The 23004-nt window shown below is 43.7% G+C and overlaps 1 protein-coding gene across 1 annotated transcript; it reads right to left on the bottom strand.

Annotated features, from left to right (window-relative positions):
• Nucleotides 1-3333: 3333 nt before the first annotated feature.
• Nucleotides 3334-22971, bottom strand: rps6kc1 (ribosomal protein S6 kinase polypeptide 1). The gene is made up of 16 exons (XM_062411696.1): nt 22807-22971; nt 21820-21855; nt 20810-20930; nt 20412-20527; nt 20221-20314; nt 20063-20116; nt 19516-19938; nt 18947-19071; nt 18675-18773; nt 16461-16508; nt 15819-15951; nt 12731-14368; nt 11964-12053; nt 5936-6018; nt 4195-4290; nt 3334-3905 (listed from the first exon to the last, which is right to left on the bottom strand). The coding sequence occupies exons 1-16, from the start codon at nt 22906-22908 to the stop codon at nt 3804-3806; spliced, it is 3360 nt and encodes a 1119-aa protein (XP_062267680.1). The 5' UTR covers nt 22909-22971; the 3' UTR covers nt 3334-3803.
• Between the last annotated feature and the right edge of the window lie 33 nt (nt 22972-23004).

Here is a 23004-nt window from a genome sequence, read left to right as displayed (position 1 = left end):
GGTCTCCGAGCAGAAACTCTTCAGCTTGGCGCAAGTGTGCGTTTGTGTGTGTGTGTGTGTCCGTCCCTGGGCTACAGGAGTTCTCCTGGGCTTTGTGAGCGAAAGTCAAACCGTCAAAGACAAAAACAAAACCTGACCACCAGCAATATTAGGCAGAGGGCAGGCCATTTGGCTGCTGCCCGCTCGCTGGAGCCTCAGTGTGAAAGCGATGGGTGCGAGGGCTGAGGGGAGGCACGTTTGAGGAGAGGGAGAGAGACAGAGAGAGGGAGAGGTGGGAAAATGCTACAGAGAGAGAGAGAGAAAGAGAGGGAGGTCCAGGAAGTTGCAGAAAGGGTTCAGGGGTCAATTCGGCCTCGAGGCCTGGGTGACGCTTTCAGGGCTCTTTACAGGAGGCCTGTGTTGCATCATGGGAGTCCTTGGCATGTCCTCTTAATCTTGCCTCTGACCAGACGGATCCTTCCCTGTGGCTTTGTACACACACACACATGCAAAACACATGCACCTTGGTTCTTTGTGTGTGAAGAGCGCAGCAGACACTGGTGGATTAGAGATTCCAAAAAATTATAAAGTAAAAATAAGAGTACAACTATTTTAATTCAAAATCCTAGAAGTAAAAAAGTACTATCCACCACATATCAACGGTAAAACTAGTCTGTGAGATGTTGTTATATTATTAAAACGGAAGAACATTTTTAGATTTTAACTCATGTAGCTGATGGAAAGTTAATACTATGAATACTTAAGGCAGTACACTCACATGTAGTACACTGTGCACAAAGTATACTCACTCGGGGTAGTACATTTTTCCAACAGTGTACTGTTGCCTCAAATCAAACATGGCAAAATGTAGCAGAGTAAAATACAAAGCAGTACAAAATGGAAAAACCTGAGTTGAGTATTAATATTTCAAAACTGCACTTGCGTCTAGTACTTGATTAAACATTCTGACAGCTTTAAGAGCTCAAGATATTTCAAGGAGAGGACATCGTGTTGTTTCAAATCATCATTTACAAGAACTATAATATAGGTGTGTATTGCAGGCTGTATTATTCCACATGAGCGAATTTCAAAACAATATTTTAAGAAATCCTTCATGTAGCTTAATAATACTTGCTCGAGGGATTCGGTCATTGTGAACCCAGTGAAGGCACAGCTCACATCTGCGCCGAGTAAGATTGACAGGCTTCTTCTCTGAACCTGTCGCCCTGCGTGTGTGTGTAATGAGAGACGGGTCTTGCAACGAGCACTAATCAGCCCAGACTCTTGACCCTGGGGCGGCGAGGCCGACGCTAGAGAAGAACGCTAACAACTGCAGTGACCTGTGCGTGTATGTGTGTGTCTGGATGAGCGTGTGTCATCTCAGGTGATAGAGATGGAGCGGGACTGAGTTCACATTCAGTTCACACAATCTACAATGTAGATCCTCTTCAAAATGGGAAAGAATTATTATTGGATTAGATTCGTAAAGAGATTATAAGGAAGAAACAATGTAAAGTAAACAGTTTTTTTTCTTTTTTAACCCTACCTCTGATTAGTTTAGTCGTTGCACTCGCTGGTTGGATTGGTTTGGTTAGTGATGATAGTTGGGTAGAGTTAGGGTAAAAAGCTATTTATGGTTATTTAATCAGTGGAAGGGGAGGAGCAGGTCTTTGCCCACCTTGTGTGATGAATAGAGTAACGTGTTCAGGCCTGATTAGTTGTGGCGCTTACTTCCACTGGACCAACTAATGAACATGTTCACTTAATTATATGACACAAAAAAGAATATATATATATATATATATATATATATCTGTTTCCAGTCTTTATGCTAAGCTAATATATTACTACTGAATAAGCATAAGCAGGGCAGAAAAACCAGAACTGCAACCCTAACCCTAACCCTAACCCAAAACATGGCCAAAGAGTTCTGTATCAATGAGTGCTGAGTATAGAGCCATGCTGTGTGTGTGTGTGTGTGTGTGTGTGTGGGCTTGTATTATGGTCACGGTGACACTCAGCAGGAGTGACAGCAGCTTTCTAGGAGTATCATCAGTCCGGCTGATAACAGAATGGGGGGTGAGGGGGGGCTGTAGCCTCAGAGGAAACACACACAGGACACCACATCTACAAGGAAAGCATCACCGCTCTTCATGTGCTCCTCCAGGTATGTTTATTGTTTTCCAGAATGCACTGACAGACCAGTACAGACACACACACAGACAAGAGGGAGCATTCAATAGGAAAAAACATCAATCTCATCTCACTGCGAAGTTTGTGTCTGATAAAAAGGTTAATTAGTGGGAAATGGATCTTGTTATTTCTGGTAACTGTTAGGAAACATTTTTACACTGTGGCGGAAACAGGAGTGATTATCTGAGTGTGGTTAAGAGAAATGCATTCGTCTCATCTTCAGTTATTACAGGTTTATAAAATCAATTCGTGGCAGGTTAGAGGAAGTGCTGCTTTAAAACACAAAACACACAGTCAAATACACAAGGATGTGATTGATCAGACCGTGTGTGATTGACAAGATAATCTAGGCTTTGACCAAACGTGTTAATCTTTCACTCAGCACATCATTTAAAAGGTATATTTACAGAACACACATTACTTGTTGACCGATGGATTTGTTTTTCTTCCTAGTATTAAATACATTACTTAAATCATATTCTTACGTGCACAAAAACGTTTTCACTTCATAAAAGAATGTGTTAAACCACTGTCAAATATGGTTTAAGTCTGCTCTCTCATTATTATTCTTCATTTCCAGAATGAACAACTCGCTGTGGACTATAAATAAAGACGGACGACATGATTGCTCCAAAAAAGTGAAGCCAAAGCATCTCGATCACCACCTAGTCGGTTAAACCCGCCTCCTCCACTATTGTGGCTCTATCTCCCAATCATTACTGCCCAAGCTCCAAATGTCCAAGATGGCAGCGCAGCTATCAAAGATATTTCAGTTTAATTCCTGGATAGTGGAGCCGGGTCGTCCATCTTTACATACAGTCTGATCTACAATAACTTTAAACCTTTTCTAGCAAAAATCTATCAAATAACTCAAATCTATTCTCACTAATATTCAATCAGAATCTAAATCTGTCTCTTGCCTCAGTAGATTTTGTTCATTCGCCTTTGCATAGTGTCTTATTGTTCTTGGGCTGGTTGTCAGTAAAAAGGGGGTTGGTCATAAAAAACTAAACATGTAAGAAATTAGATATCCGTTTGTAGATCAGAGCAACAGCACAACCCCGTCATCGAAGCAGAAGCTCAGCCCAGCACAATTACATTTTAGTGGGCTTCATGAGTAATGACTTAAGTGTTATAGGTGGCGACAAATGGAGTTTATAGGTGGCGACAAATGGAGTTTATTGCACATGAGTCTTTAAGAAAAGTGAACTGCGTCAGTTTGAAACATAATTAACAAACCGTGTTAAATAAATGCAGTGAGAAGGACAAAATGGCACCTCTCACTTTTAGTTGTTATTTTGGCTTCGGCACAAGGAACAACAACGCTGCAGTCGATCAACTCTCACACACTTTCTGTGAAAATTATTGCACCACACACGTTGTTTGAGTGTTAAACCCTAAGAAATAAGCAGTGTGCAAGGGAAGATAATACTGATGCTTCGCCAATTCTATTAAAAAAGATAAAAAAAGAATCAGACAGGTAAATGGGGAAAGAACAAAATGGGACGTGTGCAGAGATGCATAATTTACTGTATATCTACTTGTGTTTCCAGTCTCAAAAAGCGTTCAATTGGGACCGCGTTTCCCAGCATGCAGCTCAGCTTTTACCGCAGTCACACAATAACTAGCGTCTACTTGGACCAGTGTACTCTGGCAAAGAAAGGGTGGGATTTAATATCGTCCACGCCTCCCGCTCCTGCCCCCAGTCTCTCCATTGGGTTGTACTGGAGCAGCTGCACAGGAGGAAAGACACCGAAACAGACACACAGACACAAATATATGAATTTCAGTACGAAAAACTTTGTGACACTTTGAATAGTGTATTGTCAAAACGTCCAGTACTACAAGGAAATGTTATTGCTGTTTAAGGATTTATTTTTAGAAACCTGATAAAAAGCACACAATCAATCAACGATAAATCCTGTATATTTTAGATGTCCATGGGGAGTATTATTTTACCTAAGTGAACCATTTTTATTTATTTTCATACAGGAGAATTCCCACAGCACCGCAGACCCTCACCTGCTCGAGCAGAGATCTGGCCTCCTTTGAAACAGACTCAGGGATGCTGAGAGCCGTGTGGCGACTGATTCCTGCTGGATGGCACCGCAGCAGAGACTGTGTGCAGAGGGGGTGGAGAGAAGAGAGGTAGATAACCATCAATTTAAAACAAAGAAAACCTGACACACTGGGAGCTGAGGGGACGGACACAATGACACCTGCGGAGCCTATAGGTCAACGTGAGAACACTCTGACTGGACAAATAGGAGGAGACCAAAGAGCCAGAGCAACTGAAACAACACTGATCACACTAACTACAACAAAGGGGCATGATTTCACTGCTGTTGCTCTTTCTTAGAACTGCTGTGTACCAGACAGCGTCATAGGAAGAACTACATGGGAAAATGTGGCTCGTTTGTTCTTCGTTAGTACACAGAAAACTTAGTGTAAAAGCGTTTTCTCTAATAACCACATCAAACTGTTAATTCAGTTAAGAAACTGTTGCACTCACAGGAAAATAATAAAGTCAAACTGTCAGAAGTGAGTAAGAGGGATCCGGGGACCTGTAAGTTCTTTTCTAAACACAGAACACACTTCTATTGTATAATAATTGACAATAATCCCTGTTTAATGCAGCAGCACAACTTTTAAAAAGCATATACACCTGCACATTGAAAACACTAGATCAGAACGTGTGCGTCAACTGTTTGTGTGTTTGTGTTGGTGGACCCTGTGTGTACTCTCCATCAGTTAGGTCGGCCTGCTCTCCCTCTCTTCCTCTTTCTCTCTCCCCCTCTCCCGATATGTGCTGCAGGAGTTTTGGCTGGGTTCCTAGCTGCAGTCAAGACTGCCCCAGGCAAGATCTTATCCTGCAAGGATCAAGAGACACTATGTGTGCCTGCGTGTGTGTTTCCTTGCCAGGGCCGTACACAGACATAATCATCAAAGGAGACATCTGTGTGACGGAGGTTTGGCTTTTTTTCCAGGTAGGTCTGGGTGTGTATTTAACACAAACCTAACACCCCGACTCTTGTTTGGGCAATTGATGGGAACCACTGATGGCTGAAATGAAAATATGCCCACTGGCAATCAGTTAGAATTTATTCAAATTTAATAGACGATAAAAAATGGAAGGGATACACTGCACCTGCACTGGGTCTGCAACTGTGTGTGTGGGTGTGGGTGTGTGTCGGTGTGTGTGTGTCCTTCAAGGTAACAGCAAGTTATAATTAGCATGTGCATGTGTTTGTGTACATGTCTAACAGCTAAGTCTGTATCTGTTGTCTCGCAAAACAAGATTCTCCGTGTCCTCCAGAGCCCGTCTTGGAAGACGGTCCCTCAGACAGCCGTGCGGCGGCACCTTGAGAGCTGCCCCTGTCTTCACCTTTCACGACCACCGCGAGGTCGGCACGCTCCGAGCCCAGCGCTGCTACAGGAGCCAGCACAGAGGCCCGGGGAGAGCTGACCCCCTGGCCCAGCAGATGGAGCTCAGGCTGGGGGAGAAAGTCACACGGACACCCCTGGCACTCCCCGAGAACCAGAGTAAGAGAAGGCAGCCAAGACGCACCTCGCACACACAAACACAAATGCACCAAAACAACAAACTCCACCTACTCAAACACAAACAGACACGCGCACAGAATCGCACACAACTTGGCAAGACCATAAAGAGTGTGAGAGAGTTGAAAGCCAAGACACCTACAGACATCCCCCAACACCTTAGTAACAAAGATAACGTTTTTTGTAATACTTTCTGACTCACCATGCCCGTCAGGAGCTCAAACAGGATGGCGCCCAAACTCCACCAATCACACGCTGCCGTTTCCTCACTGATACCTCCCACCTCTGAACCGAGAACAGAAGAAAGAGGAAGAGAGAGAATTAATCAATAAATAAAAAACAGGGAAACAGCTCATGTGATGAGGAGGAAGATGGGGAAAAAAGAATTCACTTGTGATGTAAAATGAGAAAAGAATCAAACATGTACAATTAAGTCCACTTGATTTTCTTTTAAACCATCAACACTAAACACTTTCAGAATGACATCTTGGATTAGAAAATATTTCATTGAACATACACAATCGATTGGAAATGAGCACAAAGACACAGACACAGTCACTCTCACACACACACACTCACACGAGTGTGTGTCTCATAAAAGGGTTATTTGCATAATAAAAAAGCAGTTAAATTGAGGAAACCGTCTGTGCTGCAACTTCACACCATCTGCATGACCTGACCTCTAACACACATGCATATAACACGCACACACACACGCACTACCACACACACACACAAATAAATGTAATGCAGGAACACGAAAACTAATACTAGATCAATTTGTTACAGTTCTTTTTATTTTTATTTTCTTCAGCTGAAAATGAATCTATACCAGACCGATGATAGTCTAACCAGACGAGGGCTGCAACTATCAGTTATTTCCTTCATTGATTCATCTGCTGATTATTTTCTCCATTTAATAATTCATGTTTTGTCTGTATATTGTCAAGGAATAGTGGGACGTTAGTAAATCACAATTTTCTACAACCCAAGGTCGTTTAATTTGTTTTGTTCATTCAATTCCATTTTAATTGTACATCGCCAAATCATAATAAACATAATCTGAAATCTCTTTACATAAAAGGTCGAGACCTTAAAAATTATAGAGAAACGTAACTTTGGCGTCTGTGGAGAGAAAAAGTCCCTCATCAGCCTCGGCCAGTTGGGTCGAGCGGAGGAAATGGGCAAGAGAGGAAAGGTGGGTGGAAAAGAGGGGAGAGAAGGGAGAGAGATATCGGGGGAGGAGGGGGAGAGAGACCAGGAACAGTCGTGCAGCCATTGTATTTGTGCTCTGACAGACTAGTTGTTATAATGAAAACAATAAGAGTGACATCCTTTGATGTAAACTGCAAAAGTCCAGAGAGGCTCAGTTCAAAGTAACAACATAAGTGAAGCAACAAATCGTCATGTTTAAGAGTAGATTGTGATTTGACAGCAGCCAATAGAAGACTTTTCTCAACCAACAAGTCTGACACATTTAAAAATTTGAGAAAGAATTATAATTAGAGGCATAATTAGCAAACGGCCCTCAGTGCAGAATGAGTCATGAGACTGTTGAAACCGTTTTCCAGGAGCAGAACAGACCGACTTAGCCATGATATTGTTTTTTGACATATATTTGGCAAATGAAAATAGATACACAAACAATTATCCCAGGGACACAGGATTAAAACTGCAATTTCCATTTCATGGGGCTTTTAAATGCTTGGTATCTTTGTGTGAAAATTTACTTGAATGAGTCAATTATCTTAATGAGCTGTGAATTAATTTCCTGTCAGTTCACAAAAACCGACATTCATGAGAACATTCTGTGAGATTTGGGTGGAACGCCAGCTCGATGGGAGTGACTGGGCTGTTGGGATTCACAATGTGTATTTAAGACACCCAGCGTGATGATACCAGTTTGCTGACGTGACAAGTGTATGTGTCAGCAAGTGAATCGGAGTATGTGTGAGCTCCACTGGGTACCAGATGGCCTCTTGTGCCACTCAGCTCCCCTCTGCTCTGCTCTCTCCAGGGGGAGGGCGCCTGGTCACCCAGAGGGCCAGGACCCAGGGGTCACAGCAGTGTGTGTGCCCAGAGACCAGGCTCCTCAGCTGCGGAGACAAAGAGCCCCTCATCTCCTGGAGGCTGCCGGGAAACTCCGGAGGCCTGTGTGGCTCTCTTGCAGCCAAGGTTAGAGAGGGTTATGATACGACTTGCACGTTTTGTCCACACACATAAACACACACACATGCACACAACCAACTGAGCAACCAGTCTTCAGGGCTCCCCAGGACCACTGTTTTGACAGCCAAGGAGAGAAGATCGTCATTGAACGGACTAGTGATACCTGCGTGGTTATGAGCTGGAGGGGAAATACTGGACACACACACACACACACGCGTCTCAGAGCAAGGTCGATGTCATCACAATGGATTAATGTCGAAGGAGCTGCAGGGAGAGTACAGTGGAGCTGGCTACACTTACCGCTCTGTCAGAGCGAGGCAGGGAGAAAGGGAGACAGAGAGAAAGAGGATGGGAAGGGAGAATTAACTGCATCCACAGGCCATGGGTCATTCAAAGTAACTGTAACAATGCTCTGTGTGAAGTGTACCTTTCCAAATTTGACCATACTGCCAGTAACTTGACACTTTCTTTCCTGGCCCGCACATTAAAAAAACTCTGAAGTGAATCACATGTTTCAGAAGAAAGCAGAAGGATTCGGAAGAAGTTCAGACGCATCGGTGAAACAATACTGTGAGTTCACCTTGTGGCCTCTTCTTCCCTTTCCCCTTAACAGTGAAGTTCCCTCCTGCTATGTATCTTAATCACACTCCATCTCCTCCCTCCTGGGGGCCATAAGGAACTTTCTCTCTTCTCCTCTCAGGCCGACTTCCCTAAAAGCCTAACCGACAGTCATTGTTGAAAGAGGAAGTGGAGTGTGCGCAGGTAGGAAGTAAGGAGGGATCGGTGTGCGATGTTCCAAGACTGTGAGTGTATGTCTTCTGAGCTGTTGAAAAACCGATATAGCCATTCGAGTTACATATTCAAATCTAATACAGTAAAAAAATGGGTCATCTCCACTGTTAGAACAGACAATTCAAATAATAAAGGAGAAGTACTTTCACGGTACACGTTCTTCCCTGAAAATCTTTTCAAAACAATGAGATGACGGCTCGGTGTTAAAAAGGGGAACTGAACTTTATCTTCCAGTAGATCATGTTGTTGTTGAACAGGTAGGAGGACATTTCTTTTAAAACAAACAGTAAGAATATTTGTGGCCCTACTAACAGACTTGTTACCTCAGATGGGGAAGAATACTGAATTTCCCTTTTCTTAGACACTGAAGACAATCGGTTTTGTCCTTGCTTCCCTGTTTACAGAACAATTAACAATTACCATTTCTGCTGAAACGTGAGCCGCTTCACACCGTCACTCAACAGCTTGTTTATTTTTCTTATTAGAGAACAGAAAAGTAGCCATCTGATGTTTATCAGTGATGACGAAATGGCGACACTGTAAATAAGCAGAATGGTGCAGAATAAACAGATTAACGCCCTGCTGCTGTGTTTTCCGAGTCCACTCCTGTGTTTTTTTGGGTGTGAATGTGTGCGTTTTAAAAACATGTTTCCCTCCTCCTTACACAGACACACACAGACACACACAGACACACAGACACACACACAGACACACACACACACACACACACACACACACACACACACACACACACACACACACACACACACACACACACACACACACACACACACACACACACACACACACACACACACACACACACACACACGCACACGCACGCACACGCACACACACGGTCACAGCAGGCCCCCTGCTAGCTTTCTGGCAAACAGTCATAAATCTGTCATCAGGAATGAAGCCATCACTAGAGCTGACCCTGTCTGGATAAACAGCAATATATAACAAGGGCAGAAGAGAGACACACTCGCTAACCTCCATGTTAGTGTGTAGAAGTTCACAAGCACAAACATCTACACATTAATGTGTGTACCTGATGTAGAGCTTTCTGGGGTGGGATTAATATAAGCAAGTAAAATAAGTGACCGTAAGAGGCACAAGAATAACAGAGAACATGTCCAGTGTTTGAGTTGGATGAGTCCGTAGATGTTGAAGTGGTCCGCTCATTTAATAACAGGATAAAACACCCCCTGCTGGCTGCTGGTATGAAATACATCCATCGATCCTCATGACAGCAACAGCCGTCTAACTAACAGCTCAGATCTAGTGAACTAACTAGTCTCTTTAATCTCCAACATATTTATTTTTTTGCTATAAAAAATATTCTTCCATCAATCTATTTATATCAAGGCTTGTGTGACCTGAAAGCAGCATCACTCAAATACAGTGCAGACGATCGTTTATAACACACTCAGTTTCTTTTCCATTTACTTTCTCCAATCAATCTTTTCATTCCTTAGACACGATGTCCATCAAACGGGACTGAAACTAACTGTGCGAGTTAACTGGTCGATTAACCAATGTGAAATAATTTTCTTTAGAATAGTTAGGAAAATTTAATTTAATTTCATATCTTACATCAGATGTATTTGATAAACTTTTGATAAGACTTGTGAACTAGAATGACACCTAGTAGAGTTAGAACCTGCAAAAGACGAACAATATTACAAATGAAGTGGAGTGAAACCTGAATGTCTCATTCATCATTAAACAGTTTTTAAAAAAACTGGATCACCTCTAAATCTGTACAAGCGCTAAATGTCTATTAGTTTTTTTCCAGTCCCCATCCTTCCACCAAATTTGGCGGAGATCAGGCGAGTAGTTTTTGCATTATCCTCCTAAACATGACAAGGTGGAAAACCTAATCTCCTTGGCGGGGATAAAAGTTATCTAGAGATGATGTGATGAATGCTACTACATTGCAACAATGCTTTACACTAAAAAGTCAAGTGGGTTTGTGTATTTTAATTCACCACACATTTTTTTGAAAACATGAAAATTCCAGGTTACCAACAAACATAAAAACCCCACAACTTGGGTCAAAAACTCTGACTGGATACAATTATCAGGATTAAATTAATACAAAACTAACTTCAGTGGCTCCACTCTTAATTGTGGAAGCTACATTATACCTACATCTCTCATTCCTGTTAGGTCATCCACAGCTGACCAGTGGAACATATGCCTGCGTGTGCTTCTATTTCCATTAGTAGGCTTTTAAACAAGCCGTTGCTAAGGGACTAGAAATACACACTTTGGATATTAGATCGTTGCTTTCAGATTTATTACAACAGTGTCACACTGTACATTCTGGACACAAGGAGGATTTAAATCTGAAGTGACCTTCCTGGCTTGAGAGAGAGAGGATGAATAGCTTAATATAAGTGCGTGGGAGAGTGAATGAGTGTCAGGGTCATTGTGTACGTCTCTGAGTGCGTCCAGTGTTTTCAGCGAACAGTTATCCATCCTGCATATTTAAGAAAGGTGTAATTAAGCAGACTGCATATAATCTACCCAACAGCCCAAGTGAGAAGCCATATGCTTAAAGCAGCGGCATATCGGAAAGTTATCCACCCGTAGATGTCAAACGCACATGCACACATGCACCCGTACACACACAAACACCCGCCACACACACACACAAACACCCGCCACACACACACACACACACACACACACACACACACAGAAGTGCTGAGCAGCGACATGGCGCTGTAGTCTAGCAGCAGTTTGTTTTAAGCAGCTTTTAAACAACATGCCAACATGCCACAGTGTGCTGCACAACAGCACACTCTACAGGAAAACACATGTACTACAAGACAAATCATCTTCCTCAAAACCAGTAAAAGAAAATGAGTAAAAGAAAACTACATTTTCCATTGATTACACAATGATTGACGGTTAATACAAATCTAAAACAATACCTCAAACCTTATGTACTGTTAATATAAGGTGTCCTTAACTTCATTAAAAAATAGAACAGAATGCAAGAGCACCTGTGCATATAGATTTCTCCTTCTATTAGCCCCCCAAAATAAATCACAGCAATAACTTGTCTCTTTCTCTTTGAGTTATGTATGTACACTTGCAAAGTTGATTCCTATCTGGCTATGAATGTGAGTTTTGTGACCATGGGAGAGTGGCCTGCTTATGGACCAGCATGCCTGCATAGAATGAACCTCACATAAACCTTGGCAATCCTGGGTAAAACAAACAAACGTGTATTATGATGTTGATGTGCAGCTCACCTGGGGCACAGTACATATTGGCAATGGCGTCTTTGTCACAGGACTCCTCCACATCACTCCAGCTACAGAAGTAGGTGATCTGAACGTGACCTGCACAGAGGAGAAAGAAAGGTTTCAGCTGTGTGAAACATTCATCCAACGTTCTGCTTCTTGTCAACCTCACGCAGTCAAGTGTCACTCCGACCTTCTACTCTTTCTGACTGTTTATTCACCTTTGCAGCGTTCCTTCCTCTGCTCCTTTCTGCCTCTCTAAATCTCTCTGCGAGCTTTTCAAGCACACAGCCACGGCGATTACTTCTGTTTAGCGGCAACCCGTTAACGCTATCATTAGAACTAATGGTGTCATTAGGTAGCCGTGGCCATTAGCCTGGGCTAGCCAGACTGATGCACCACACTATGCCGTTGATGGGCCCTTTAGAACAATAATTACCACCAGGGAGACGAAAACAGCCACTCAGCTAATTAGACGCTTGTTGATAACGAGGTGGAGAGACATGATTGTAGGACGACAAAGGAGGAAGTTGAGTGGGAATCTGTGACCTGCTGGTAAAACAACACTTCCCTTTCTGCGAGAGCCACAGTCCCTCAGTCAGGTACTACAGGCTTTAAGGAAGGAACGCGCACACACCCTGGCTTCAAATCTCCAAGAGGCATTTGGCTATTGCTTGAGAAAATAAAAATCTGCCTTCAATATCATACAGCAGCTTCAGAGGGATTTGAAGCTAGTGGGATTTACACACATTACACAGAGCATGTTAATGGCGAACCTTGGTGGTCGAGCAGGATGTTGTTGGGGTTCAGGTCTCGACAGATGATACCTTCTTGGTGCAGTGAATCCAGAGCTGTCACCATCTCTACAGCCCAGCGTTGGACAAACTCCTCCGGTATACGAGCTTGGGATGCAGCCAGCGACAGCTCGTCCAGCTTTGCGAACAGCCGCGATACTTCTTTATCAAACTCGATGACACTTTTATTGCTAACCATTCCTGATAATTCACCATCAAGATGTAATAAACCGTCGACCACAGCACAGGCCTCTGTCCCATACGCGTCTGGGATAGAGGCTGCACTGTGGTCTGTGTTTATTCTCGTACTGGCTTCTGGTTTTTCACTACTTGAGTCAGCTCCTGAAATGTCTGTGTCGAGAGGAAGGTCATTATTTTGACTTTCATCAAAAACCATTTTGTCAGAGGCCTCGATGCCAAATGCCAGGCTGTAGTCGTCCCACAATGAGTTGAGGGGAGAGGAGGAGGCAACACTGGTGTCGCAGGCTGCAGAGGCTGTACACAGAGATGACAGCTCCTGCTCCAGTGTCTGCTCCTCCTCCTCCTCCGGCTGGCTGTGAAGCTGTAAAACATCTGGCTGGATGCACTTCTGAGGAGAAGCTGTGGCCTCGAGGCCCAGACACACTCCTGAGGTCTCCAGCTCCTCCTGTGACGTGTCTACGGTCCCACTCATTGCAGGGAGGTTGACCAGCAGATCTGGTGGGTGACCCTCGTCTGCCACTAACGCCTCTTTAAATGAGATGACTGGCACTGACTCATTGGAGCCTTTATCACTGCAATCTAACGACCAAAGCTCCGAGCTGTGGCCCTTGACCTCCTGAGCCAGCTCTGGTAGATCTTCGGGGATGTCCGAGCCCAGGTCGGATGTAGACAAAAGCGGGACCTGCTTATTAGGGGGGCGCTGCTCTCCAAAGTCGAGACATGTCACCTCGCTTGCACTGTCTTTGCTGTCAATACGGAAAAACTCCATTGGCGTGTGCTTGGACTGATCCAGGGACAGGGGCACCGCAGGAGAGGGTAATGGACTAAACACTTCCCCGTGGTCCTGTCCCTCGCTGTGGTCTTGCTCATTGTCGTGGGTGTGGCCACTTTTGTCGGATGACTCGGTGAAGAAGCCAAGTTCCTGAGAGCTGAGAGGTGACGAGAGGCTGTCGTTGCTCATCAGCGATCGGCTATGTGAGGAAGTGGTGGTCGTCCCAACGGGAACTTCCAGTGACAGCATTTCCTGTTCACTCCTCGCCTCTTCCTCCTCAAGTGCATCTGGTTCTACTTTGTCTTGTTCATACTCATTGCAAAGAGTCAAATAACTGTTGGTGCACTCTTCCTCGGAGTTGGCTCCAGAGTCTGACTGGGCCCCCGTTTGTTTGATAAGCCTGGTGGGAAGAAGTCTTTTAAGAGGCGCGAGGATGTTTCCTCCCTCTTTCTTCAGCTCTGAGACAGAAACAGAACCAGCGACGGGCCCTGAACCTGAACTGGCTGAGTCTGTATCCGGCTGTGGTACAGCAGGTTGTGGGGTATGCACCGCTGTTGTGTGGCTCTTCTGAATGAAAGCAATGTCAAAGCTCTCCTCCGGGCTTGAAGTGCTTAGGTACTTTTCAATGTGCGACCACAGTTTTCCACCTGAAGATGAAAGAAACAGGGACGTTAGAGACAGAAAAGCAGGCTGCAGATAAAGCTGATGTTTTGAGGAGGAATGAGAAAATAGACCAAAAGCATTTCTAGATCATTTTGTCCTTTTCACGGAATGAACTTTCTGATTGATTTCAGAAACTCAGCAACGTCAGCTTGTTCTCCAAAAGCTGACATCTACATGTAAGGCACCACTTTTTTATTCTGAGATATTTGTATTTTTCCTGTTTCAGTTTTGTGTCCGTCACATGTTAGAAACATCAACAAATATAATGCAGAAAAAAATAAAAAATTATGACACAGGAATTTGGAAAAAGATACAGGGGCCACTTTAGAGCCTTACGATTTTTAAAACGGACTTTCTCCTATGTAATTTGTATTGTTCTTAAGATAATATGAAAGGTCCAACGCAGCTGCACTAAAGGGACAATTTGTTGAAAAATTTCATTTTTTGTTTTCTACAAAGGTAAATGAAAACAATTCTGACTGAAACCACTTTGGTTTAATAGGATTTGGGCTAGTGTATGTTTTACATTGTCAGGGTATTGTTGAACTTGTGTCTGTCACACACACACACACACACACACACACACACACACACACACACACACACACACACACACACACACACACACACACACACACACACACACACACACACACACACACACACACACACACACACACACACACACACACACACACACACACACACACACACACACACAGCTGTAGTGTGAGCAATTGGAAGCCAGCATCTGTTGTGTGTGATGAGAATGGATAGTGAGTTCACAGTGATGATAATGATAGCGGGGCAGCTCGATGGCTTAGAAAGTAAAACCATCCATATGTTGTTTTGTCCAATGTCACTCAGGTCACTGCCTCCCTCCCTCTGCCTGTCTATCCTCATTCAACCTGTCAGCGGCTAACAACATACTATAGAAGCATAAGGAGCGACCCTGGATTCTGTGAATAACAGAGCCGGGACTCAACAATGGGGAAACTGCCTTTTGTGGGATTTGATCGGCTTTATTAGATCATGTTTTACAGCCCCATATTATATTCAATATAGTGCACTAATATTAGTGCAGGGTGGTTATGGAGTTCACCAGATTGAAAAGGTTACAGGGCATTAAAAAATATGGCCGCATCACACCGTATGCACTCACCCGCACACACGCAACCTACACACATCCTAGAGTGAGTGGGATGTAAGGAGGCCCAGGTGTTGGCATAGCTAATGAAGCATGGGGCCACCTGGTATTCAGAATAATGACCTGTGACACACACCCATCTCTATCAAACATCTGTCTGGAACAAGGGCAGAGAGAGGGGTGGGAGACGAGAGAGTGAGAGAGGGATCAGGTGAAGGAGGGGACACAAGACAGAAGATGAGAGGGGAAGATGAAACGGATGAGCGTGAGATGTGTGGAAGTCGTACCCTCGGCATACTGCAGCAGAAGGAAAACTGTGTTTTCAGAGACGACAAACTTCTTCAGCTGTACCATGTGGGGAACAGAGTGAGGCATGATGGTCCTCTTAGTCCGCCCGCAATCGCTGCTCTTCCTCAGACCCTGCAACAAGAAATAGTGGAGGAGGGAAGGAGGTGAGCAATTCAAATCAAAGTAGGCACAAAAAAGGAGAAGACAAGACAGGAGGGGGGAGAGGGTGGTGAGTGTTTAGAGCGTTTTTTTGAGAGTGTGGCAAAGGAGAAAGCTCCCATTAACAAAGTGCCAGCTATGCCCCAAAGTCACTGGATTCATCAAGCCACATACAGCGCGTGACTTTAAAAGAGCCACATAAATCCATCAGCGCTACACGTAAAGTTCACATTGGCTGCAAGTGTGTGTAGGTATGTGTGTGTGCGCGCATGTGTGTGTAGTCATCTGTGCCTGCGCTGTGCGTTGGCATCTGGCACACGTCTCACACCTGAGAGCAGAGGAGCTGACAGGGACAGGCCCATTAGAATCAATTACAGCGGTCACACACGGGGGCTTCTGGCACACTTCAGTTACACTTACAGTTGGGAAGACCAGGATGAGGGACACACAAACACACACATACACATACACACTACACTTACTTTCAGGATGAAAGTCTCTTCTGTTCTCTTGTCCATGACCAGAAGAACCTGTGATGGAAGAGTGCCATTAAATGACATGTTTGAACAGACGCGCACAGTCTAAGATTGTGTATTGGTTGAGTCCTCCAGCAGTGATTTTCAACGACTGGGTCAGGGCACACATGAGGGTCACTGAAAGATAAATGTAGGTCCCTGAATTATACCAGAAAATCTGTGTGTGATAACAATAAAGAGGGAACTATGTCATGAATCAGTGTAAAGGTCATAGAATAGACACATTTTCATCAATAACATACAGCCAAATCAATCATTAATTGATAAGTTGACAGAAAATCTAATCTGCACGATATTCCACACTCCCATAAATATCAGTCCCCTAAATACATTTTTTAGGTTTAAGTTGTTTTGGCATAATCTTACTAACTAACAAATAAATGCAGACAAATCATAGCCTCAAGGTGAGCGTAATACAAAAATATTATGGAAAATAATCTTTAGATGCATGTTTTAAATGACACCAAAAAAACATATGAGCAAGTCACCAGCCAAACTACTGTTCATAGTTCATATGAGTTGCAAACATATTTACCCTGCTCCTAATGTTTTAAAATGCTGGACCACATGTGTTCTTTGAACAATATTTCACCACAGGTCCGTGCAATGCATCATTGCAGACATTGTAATATCTGGCAGTGCCGTTGCTACATTCTCGGAACGTCTCTCCCATCTGCACCCACATTAAAATGGAAAAAGAGGCTCCCACCATTTCATCTCACTTTCCTTTCGTTTCTCTCCCTCTGTCTCTCCTTTCTTCCTAATGTCTTTATTTCCTCCTGCCTCCCGCCCTCCTCTTCCCTCTGACATCTCCATTGCTCTCCTGCTCCCTCGTCGTCTCGAGGGAGAGCTTGAGCATATGTGCGTGACCTGCTGTGTGTTTGTGCACGGCGTCGTGCATGCGTATGTTTTGGTGGGTGCGTTCCCTCCATGTGACCCTGGCTGGGACCAAACAGGTGCGGGCTAAATGGATATGAATGGAGCTGTGAGTAAACAGAGTGGCGCTGCTAGCCAGGGCGCTAATATAATTAAGACACAAACATCAGGGAAGGGGGAGGTGGAGTGGAGGGGCAGGGGGGGGCACCGGGGTGAGGAGCTCTCTCCATCTGTCCCCCCTGTCCCCATTAAAAGTGAAAGGAGGAAGGAGGAGGAGGAGAAAGAGCAAAGGAAAGCGAGCTGCCATTTCTGTATTGCTTCGTTTCACTTACGGTGTTTATTTTTGTGCTTGACTTGTTTCGGAAATATTGTGGATTTCAAGTGCGTCTCTGTAGAGTAACACATGTTGTTTCAACATTTTCCTTAGGGTTTTTGTGTGTGTATGTATGCAGGATGAGCATCATTGACTCAATACTGTGTGCTTCTCTCTGAGCTGCTTGCCAAGTCATTTCATGGCTGAGTGGTGAAGTTGCTTCACCGGCAGCTGGTTGAGGGGACCGGCAACCCAAGCTGACCTTGTGGTAGTCATAACTGATGCTAAACATACACACACTCAGCCCTTACTACTCCATCCAGTAAATCTATTAGGTTTTATTGCCTCAGATTAAAGAGATGGTCGAAGAAGGAAAGGACACGGGGAGGAGAAATTTGGGGATGGATACCATCCACATTAATCTGGGCTTGCACAAATTGTTACATAAATGAGTGTCTGCTGAAGCTAAATCGAAATATTGTTGTGCTATTTTTTTCCATTTCACCTTAAAACCTTTGATATTCAAGGAGAAAACTCTGACATTACATCAGGCAAAGTAAAAGCAGTACTAACGTTGATTTATCCACATGCTAGAAAAAAGGATTAACAGATTATGATTGTAACTTCAAAATAAAAATCCTGTTTTTAGACTTGCACCTAATAAAGTGTGACAACTATTTGAGCCCAAGCGAATTATTAATATATGTGCAAAAAGATATCATGCCAGATGTCAACAGTTTTGAAGAAAACGTAGACAGTAAAGTAAATATTGATATTTGTTGATGTGTTTAGCTACAAGTGGAATCTATTGTACTTCTGTCCGTTACAGTTTTTTTTGGTAGACTTTCCTCACTCTCCTTGAGGGTTAAGAACAGAGTATCTCACACCTTGTTCAGATCTATGAGACAAATTGTGATATGTGAATATGGGCTCTACAAATCAAATATGATTGATTGATTATATAAACTGACCTTATCTATGACCCCCAACACCCTGTATGCTCTCAGCTCATCAGATGGACTCTGCTGGCCTGCTCTGCTGCTGGAAGGGCAGCACTGTGCCCCCAAAGCCTTGAAAAACAGAGAAACATGTCTGTGGTTAAAGGGTGTGAGGCGGCACAGCAGGGGCAACAGATTATCACCTTGATGATGGGATCAGGTAAGATGCTGACATAAATATAAAAAACATTATTAATGATTAACATATTTTAACAGCCATAATTTCACATTTTCATCCCACTCACTACTGTTTGTGTTGACCCTTGACCCATGTTGCTTCTCAGATATTGACTTGATATCTGTTCTGCACGCATCAGGTACTCCGCAGTCTTCTTCTTCACTGCCTCTCGTCGTGTGGGACTGGGCTCACCTACAATAGGGATGAAATAAAAAACTTGAATTATTGAATTATTGAATTAACTGAATTACTTATATTAGTAAACTGTCTGCCTCATAATTAGGGAGACGCTGACAGAATCACAGCCTATGTAAACACAGGGCCTACCAATCCAGCTGAAAAACATTATTGATTATCACTTGATATAATAAGGGTCTTGGAAGGCTGCAGCAATTTGTGTTTCATTGGATTAGTTTCGACGGGATGCTCTAGGGCACTGGTGTGGACTGTGGGGGATATCTTAAGTCAGGAAGTCAGTGTAACTCAATTCATCATCAAACTTAAGTCTACAGTGACATGAACTGTCATATTCAAAAGTTTTGTCCCAGTCTATATATAATTTATAATTATTGGACTTAAATGGTTCTTTAGTGGACTCCACTGCAGAAACAGTTTCTAGTTCCTGACCCAACTGACCTTGCACTCCTTGCAGCAGCAGGTCCACTCCACTGCGATAATAAGAAAAAGCTGCCTGGTAGTCCTGCTCTTTCTCCTTCTGTATAGCCACGCAGATGAGCTCGCTGGCTTTTTCTAGGTAGTCGGACTTAACGTCCTTGTGTTTGCCACCGCTGACTTTCTTCAAAGTGCCAGAAAAGAGAGGCGTCCGGCCTGGCCAGCTGACCTCGGGGTTAGGGGCTGAGGAGGCAGGGACTGGGCTAGGAGATGGGGAGCGGTGGTCATGCAGGGAGGGCAAGCGAGGACTGCAGCTGCTGCTAATATGGGAAGCTCCCCCCTGTGGCTGGTTTGGGGAGGTGCGGCCTGAGGCCATGCCATCATCCAGCTCAGCCAAAGAGTCTGTATCCACAACCAGGGAGGTCAAGTCACTGTCAATGGATGGGCCTGAGCAGGGACGGATGCCAGGGTCAGTACTGACATCTATAAACACTACACAAAAAGTCTTTATATGCCAAACCAAAAACAATAGTATATTTTATGTCATTCTGATTCAAAGAACACACTCTACCTCCATACTCAGATGTGACAGTCAAATCATCTGCACCACTGAAGTCTCTTTGAACTGAAACACATGTCCATACATCCCTGAGTAAGTTTGAATTTACAGCAACAGTAAATTAAGAGTAGAGACTGATTACGAGGAGGAGTTAGTGTCTGTGATCATACCGTCAGAGCTGCAGTCTGATAAACTATCTGCCCGGAAATCTGAAAAGGGCTCAGCTGGTCCAATGAGCTCTGAGCCGTCGTGGACCTCACCTCCCTGTAAAGATATTTAAATCGTAGTCCACAGTCTTTCAGTAAATTATGTGTTTGTCTTTGTGTGTGTGTGTTTCTGTGTGTGTGTGTGTGTACTGTACCTTAAAGAAATCTTGGATGTGCTGACTGCTGTACAGAGCAGGGATATTAGCAGAGAATTGTAGCAGATCCTCAGAGCACTGTCTTCGTTCCTCAATCACTGAGTCATCAAAACGACCTGCACATGATCATACAAGGACACTGTTAAAAGAGATTTTCTTTCTTGCTCATTGCTGGAACTGCAGTTTTCTTTTTTTATTTATATTTTAAAAACTGAACTGAATTAATGCAAAGTCTTTCGCTATTACAGTTTTCATTTGCCGCTTTAAGATAACTATCAAATGTTAATGTTTCGCAGGACAATACAAATCAAGCAGGGGAGGTCTCTGCACATCTAGGTCCAACACAAACATCAGGGCAGATGTTTGACACAAGGAAATTAAGGAGGTTAGTTTCTTACCAAAGACCTTGGCCTTGGCAAAAGGAGGAAACAGCTCTGACTGGCTACATACATCCTTGTGCAGCTGCCAGAGATTGTGATGAAGCTTCCGGAAATCACTGTATCTCTTCCACACTGTTATCTACAGAAAGAGGGAGAGTGGGGAGATGGATGAAGATAAAGGAGAAGATGCTGACTCAAGGGAAGTTATGGGAATCAAATGGATTATTTCAATGTGCTTTAGCAAACGCTGCTTGACAGAGCAGCTCGATATTGTGCTTGTCTATAAAAGTAATCTCATTATCAATTGACTTTAGAACTTAAACAACAGCACAACCTAAAACTAGGATGGGTTTTAATGTCAGTTATGTGAACACATAAACCAGGGTAACTAACTAAACCTACGAGTCACAACAGTAACAGACCTGGATCAGGTAATTATTTACTCTGTAAGATGAAGCAAAACATAATGGCCGAATGTTGAGACACAAATCTGGTTAGCTTAATTCTTGTCTGAGCTGCTGGTGAGAGACAAACTGGTTTGAAAACCACTCCCAAACTGGAGCCTAAGTAATGGAGGTAAGCTGTGGTTTTTAAGCATCTGACACACATGCAGTAATTGACATCATGCTGGTTGCATTAGCACTGGTTCCAGGACAGACTGCATTCCTAGGTGTTTCAGAAGCAAGAGAGCAGTATCTTATACGGCATTTTTTGAGAAAAACTAATATTCTAGGAGTTTCTTTAAACCATTTCAGAACTGATGTCTGAAGACAAATCCTATAAATTGTCTGGCTGATGAGACTGTAGTTTATAAATTTGACAGGCCTCGTGTAATGTTTAATCTGGGTACAAAACAAAGATAGCACAATGACTGAATGAGAACAAAAGAGGATTGAATGAATCTGCCATACAAATTACAGCTTGTTTTGTACAATCTCATGTGTAAGGCGGCAAATGAGAAAAGCAGATAAAAAAAGCTTTGCACACACACATAGTCGCCATATAAAAAGAAAGGCTTGGTGTCTTACCTCTTGAACATCTTCTGGGTTCCTCCTGGAAATAATCTGTGTGGAGGAGGAAGAGGAGAGCTCAGAGGGAAAGCTGATGTTTCTGCAAGGGCCACAACCAAGTGTGGTGCTATCACAAGTATGAGCCGGGACCCAGTCTGAGCGTGACAATGAGTGCATTATGGAGCCAGTGACGGAAGTCTTGAGAGTTAGAACGAGAGACATCACTGACATTCATAACAAACAGGAGCCCAGGCAGCAGGAGATGTAGAAGCCCCGGCCTGTCCTTATCCTGACTTACTGAACAGAGCATGTGCAGATGAAGCTAAATGGAGGATAAGTATGAATGATTCTTTTCATCATCAGAGGACATACTTCTCAATGTCAACAGTGGATCTGTGAGTTTCTGCTTATTATCACTGAGGATAGGAAACTATACTTGAAATTGGAAGGCTTCAAATGTATTTTCTGTTTGAAATATTGTCAAAGCACAGAGGCTCTTCACTCCGGAAGAATATATTGTGTTATAGTTAATGCCATTGACATGTTAGTGATGAAGATAACTCGGGCTTTGACATTTCTCCATCTCAGCTTCCTGCCTGGCTCCCGATCCCACTTAACACTCATTCCTGCTTGAATGTCAATGGGAATCATGCCTCGGGAATATGATGACAACACAAACCAGCCTATTCTCGTAAACACTGGGACCACAATGGCCGTTGTTTACTGCGAGGCTACATGTAGCAGCATCTTGACTTCAGGCTCTTTAACTGTCCAGTTCTGGGTAAAAACAGCTCATCAGGGTTGCTAATGATTTAAATTAGAAGCTTGACAACCCAATGGGCGTGAAAGGGCCCAAATGTAAAGTATAAATGAGCTTTAACAGCGGTGCCCACAAGAGCTAGTTACCACTGCCAGGCTAACAACACTGTGTTTGCCTCTCACCAGCTAGCTAACAGCAGCTGGCATTAGCCTAGCTGTCGGACTGTCCATCCTCCCTGTTCTTACCCGAGCGGTGACTTGATACACCGTGTAACCTTTCTGGTGCTTCTTCGGGTCCGTGACTGTATAAAACCGAGCGAGTTCTCCTCTGTCCCGCTGCGATATCATCCTGAGAGTGACCACATCGCCAAAGCTAGTAGCCTGCTAGCCGCTCACATTCATTCTCTGACAGCAAGCCGCACAGTGACAGGCGGGCGAACGAGC

This window comes from Platichthys flesus, chromosome 18, assembly GCF_949316205.1.
Source record: "Platichthys flesus chromosome 18, fPlaFle2.1, whole genome shotgun sequence".
Classification (NCBI taxonomy): domain Eukaryota; kingdom Metazoa; phylum Chordata; class Actinopteri; order Pleuronectiformes; family Pleuronectidae; genus Platichthys; species Platichthys flesus.
This window is presented reverse-complemented; position numbering and strand designations above follow the sequence as displayed.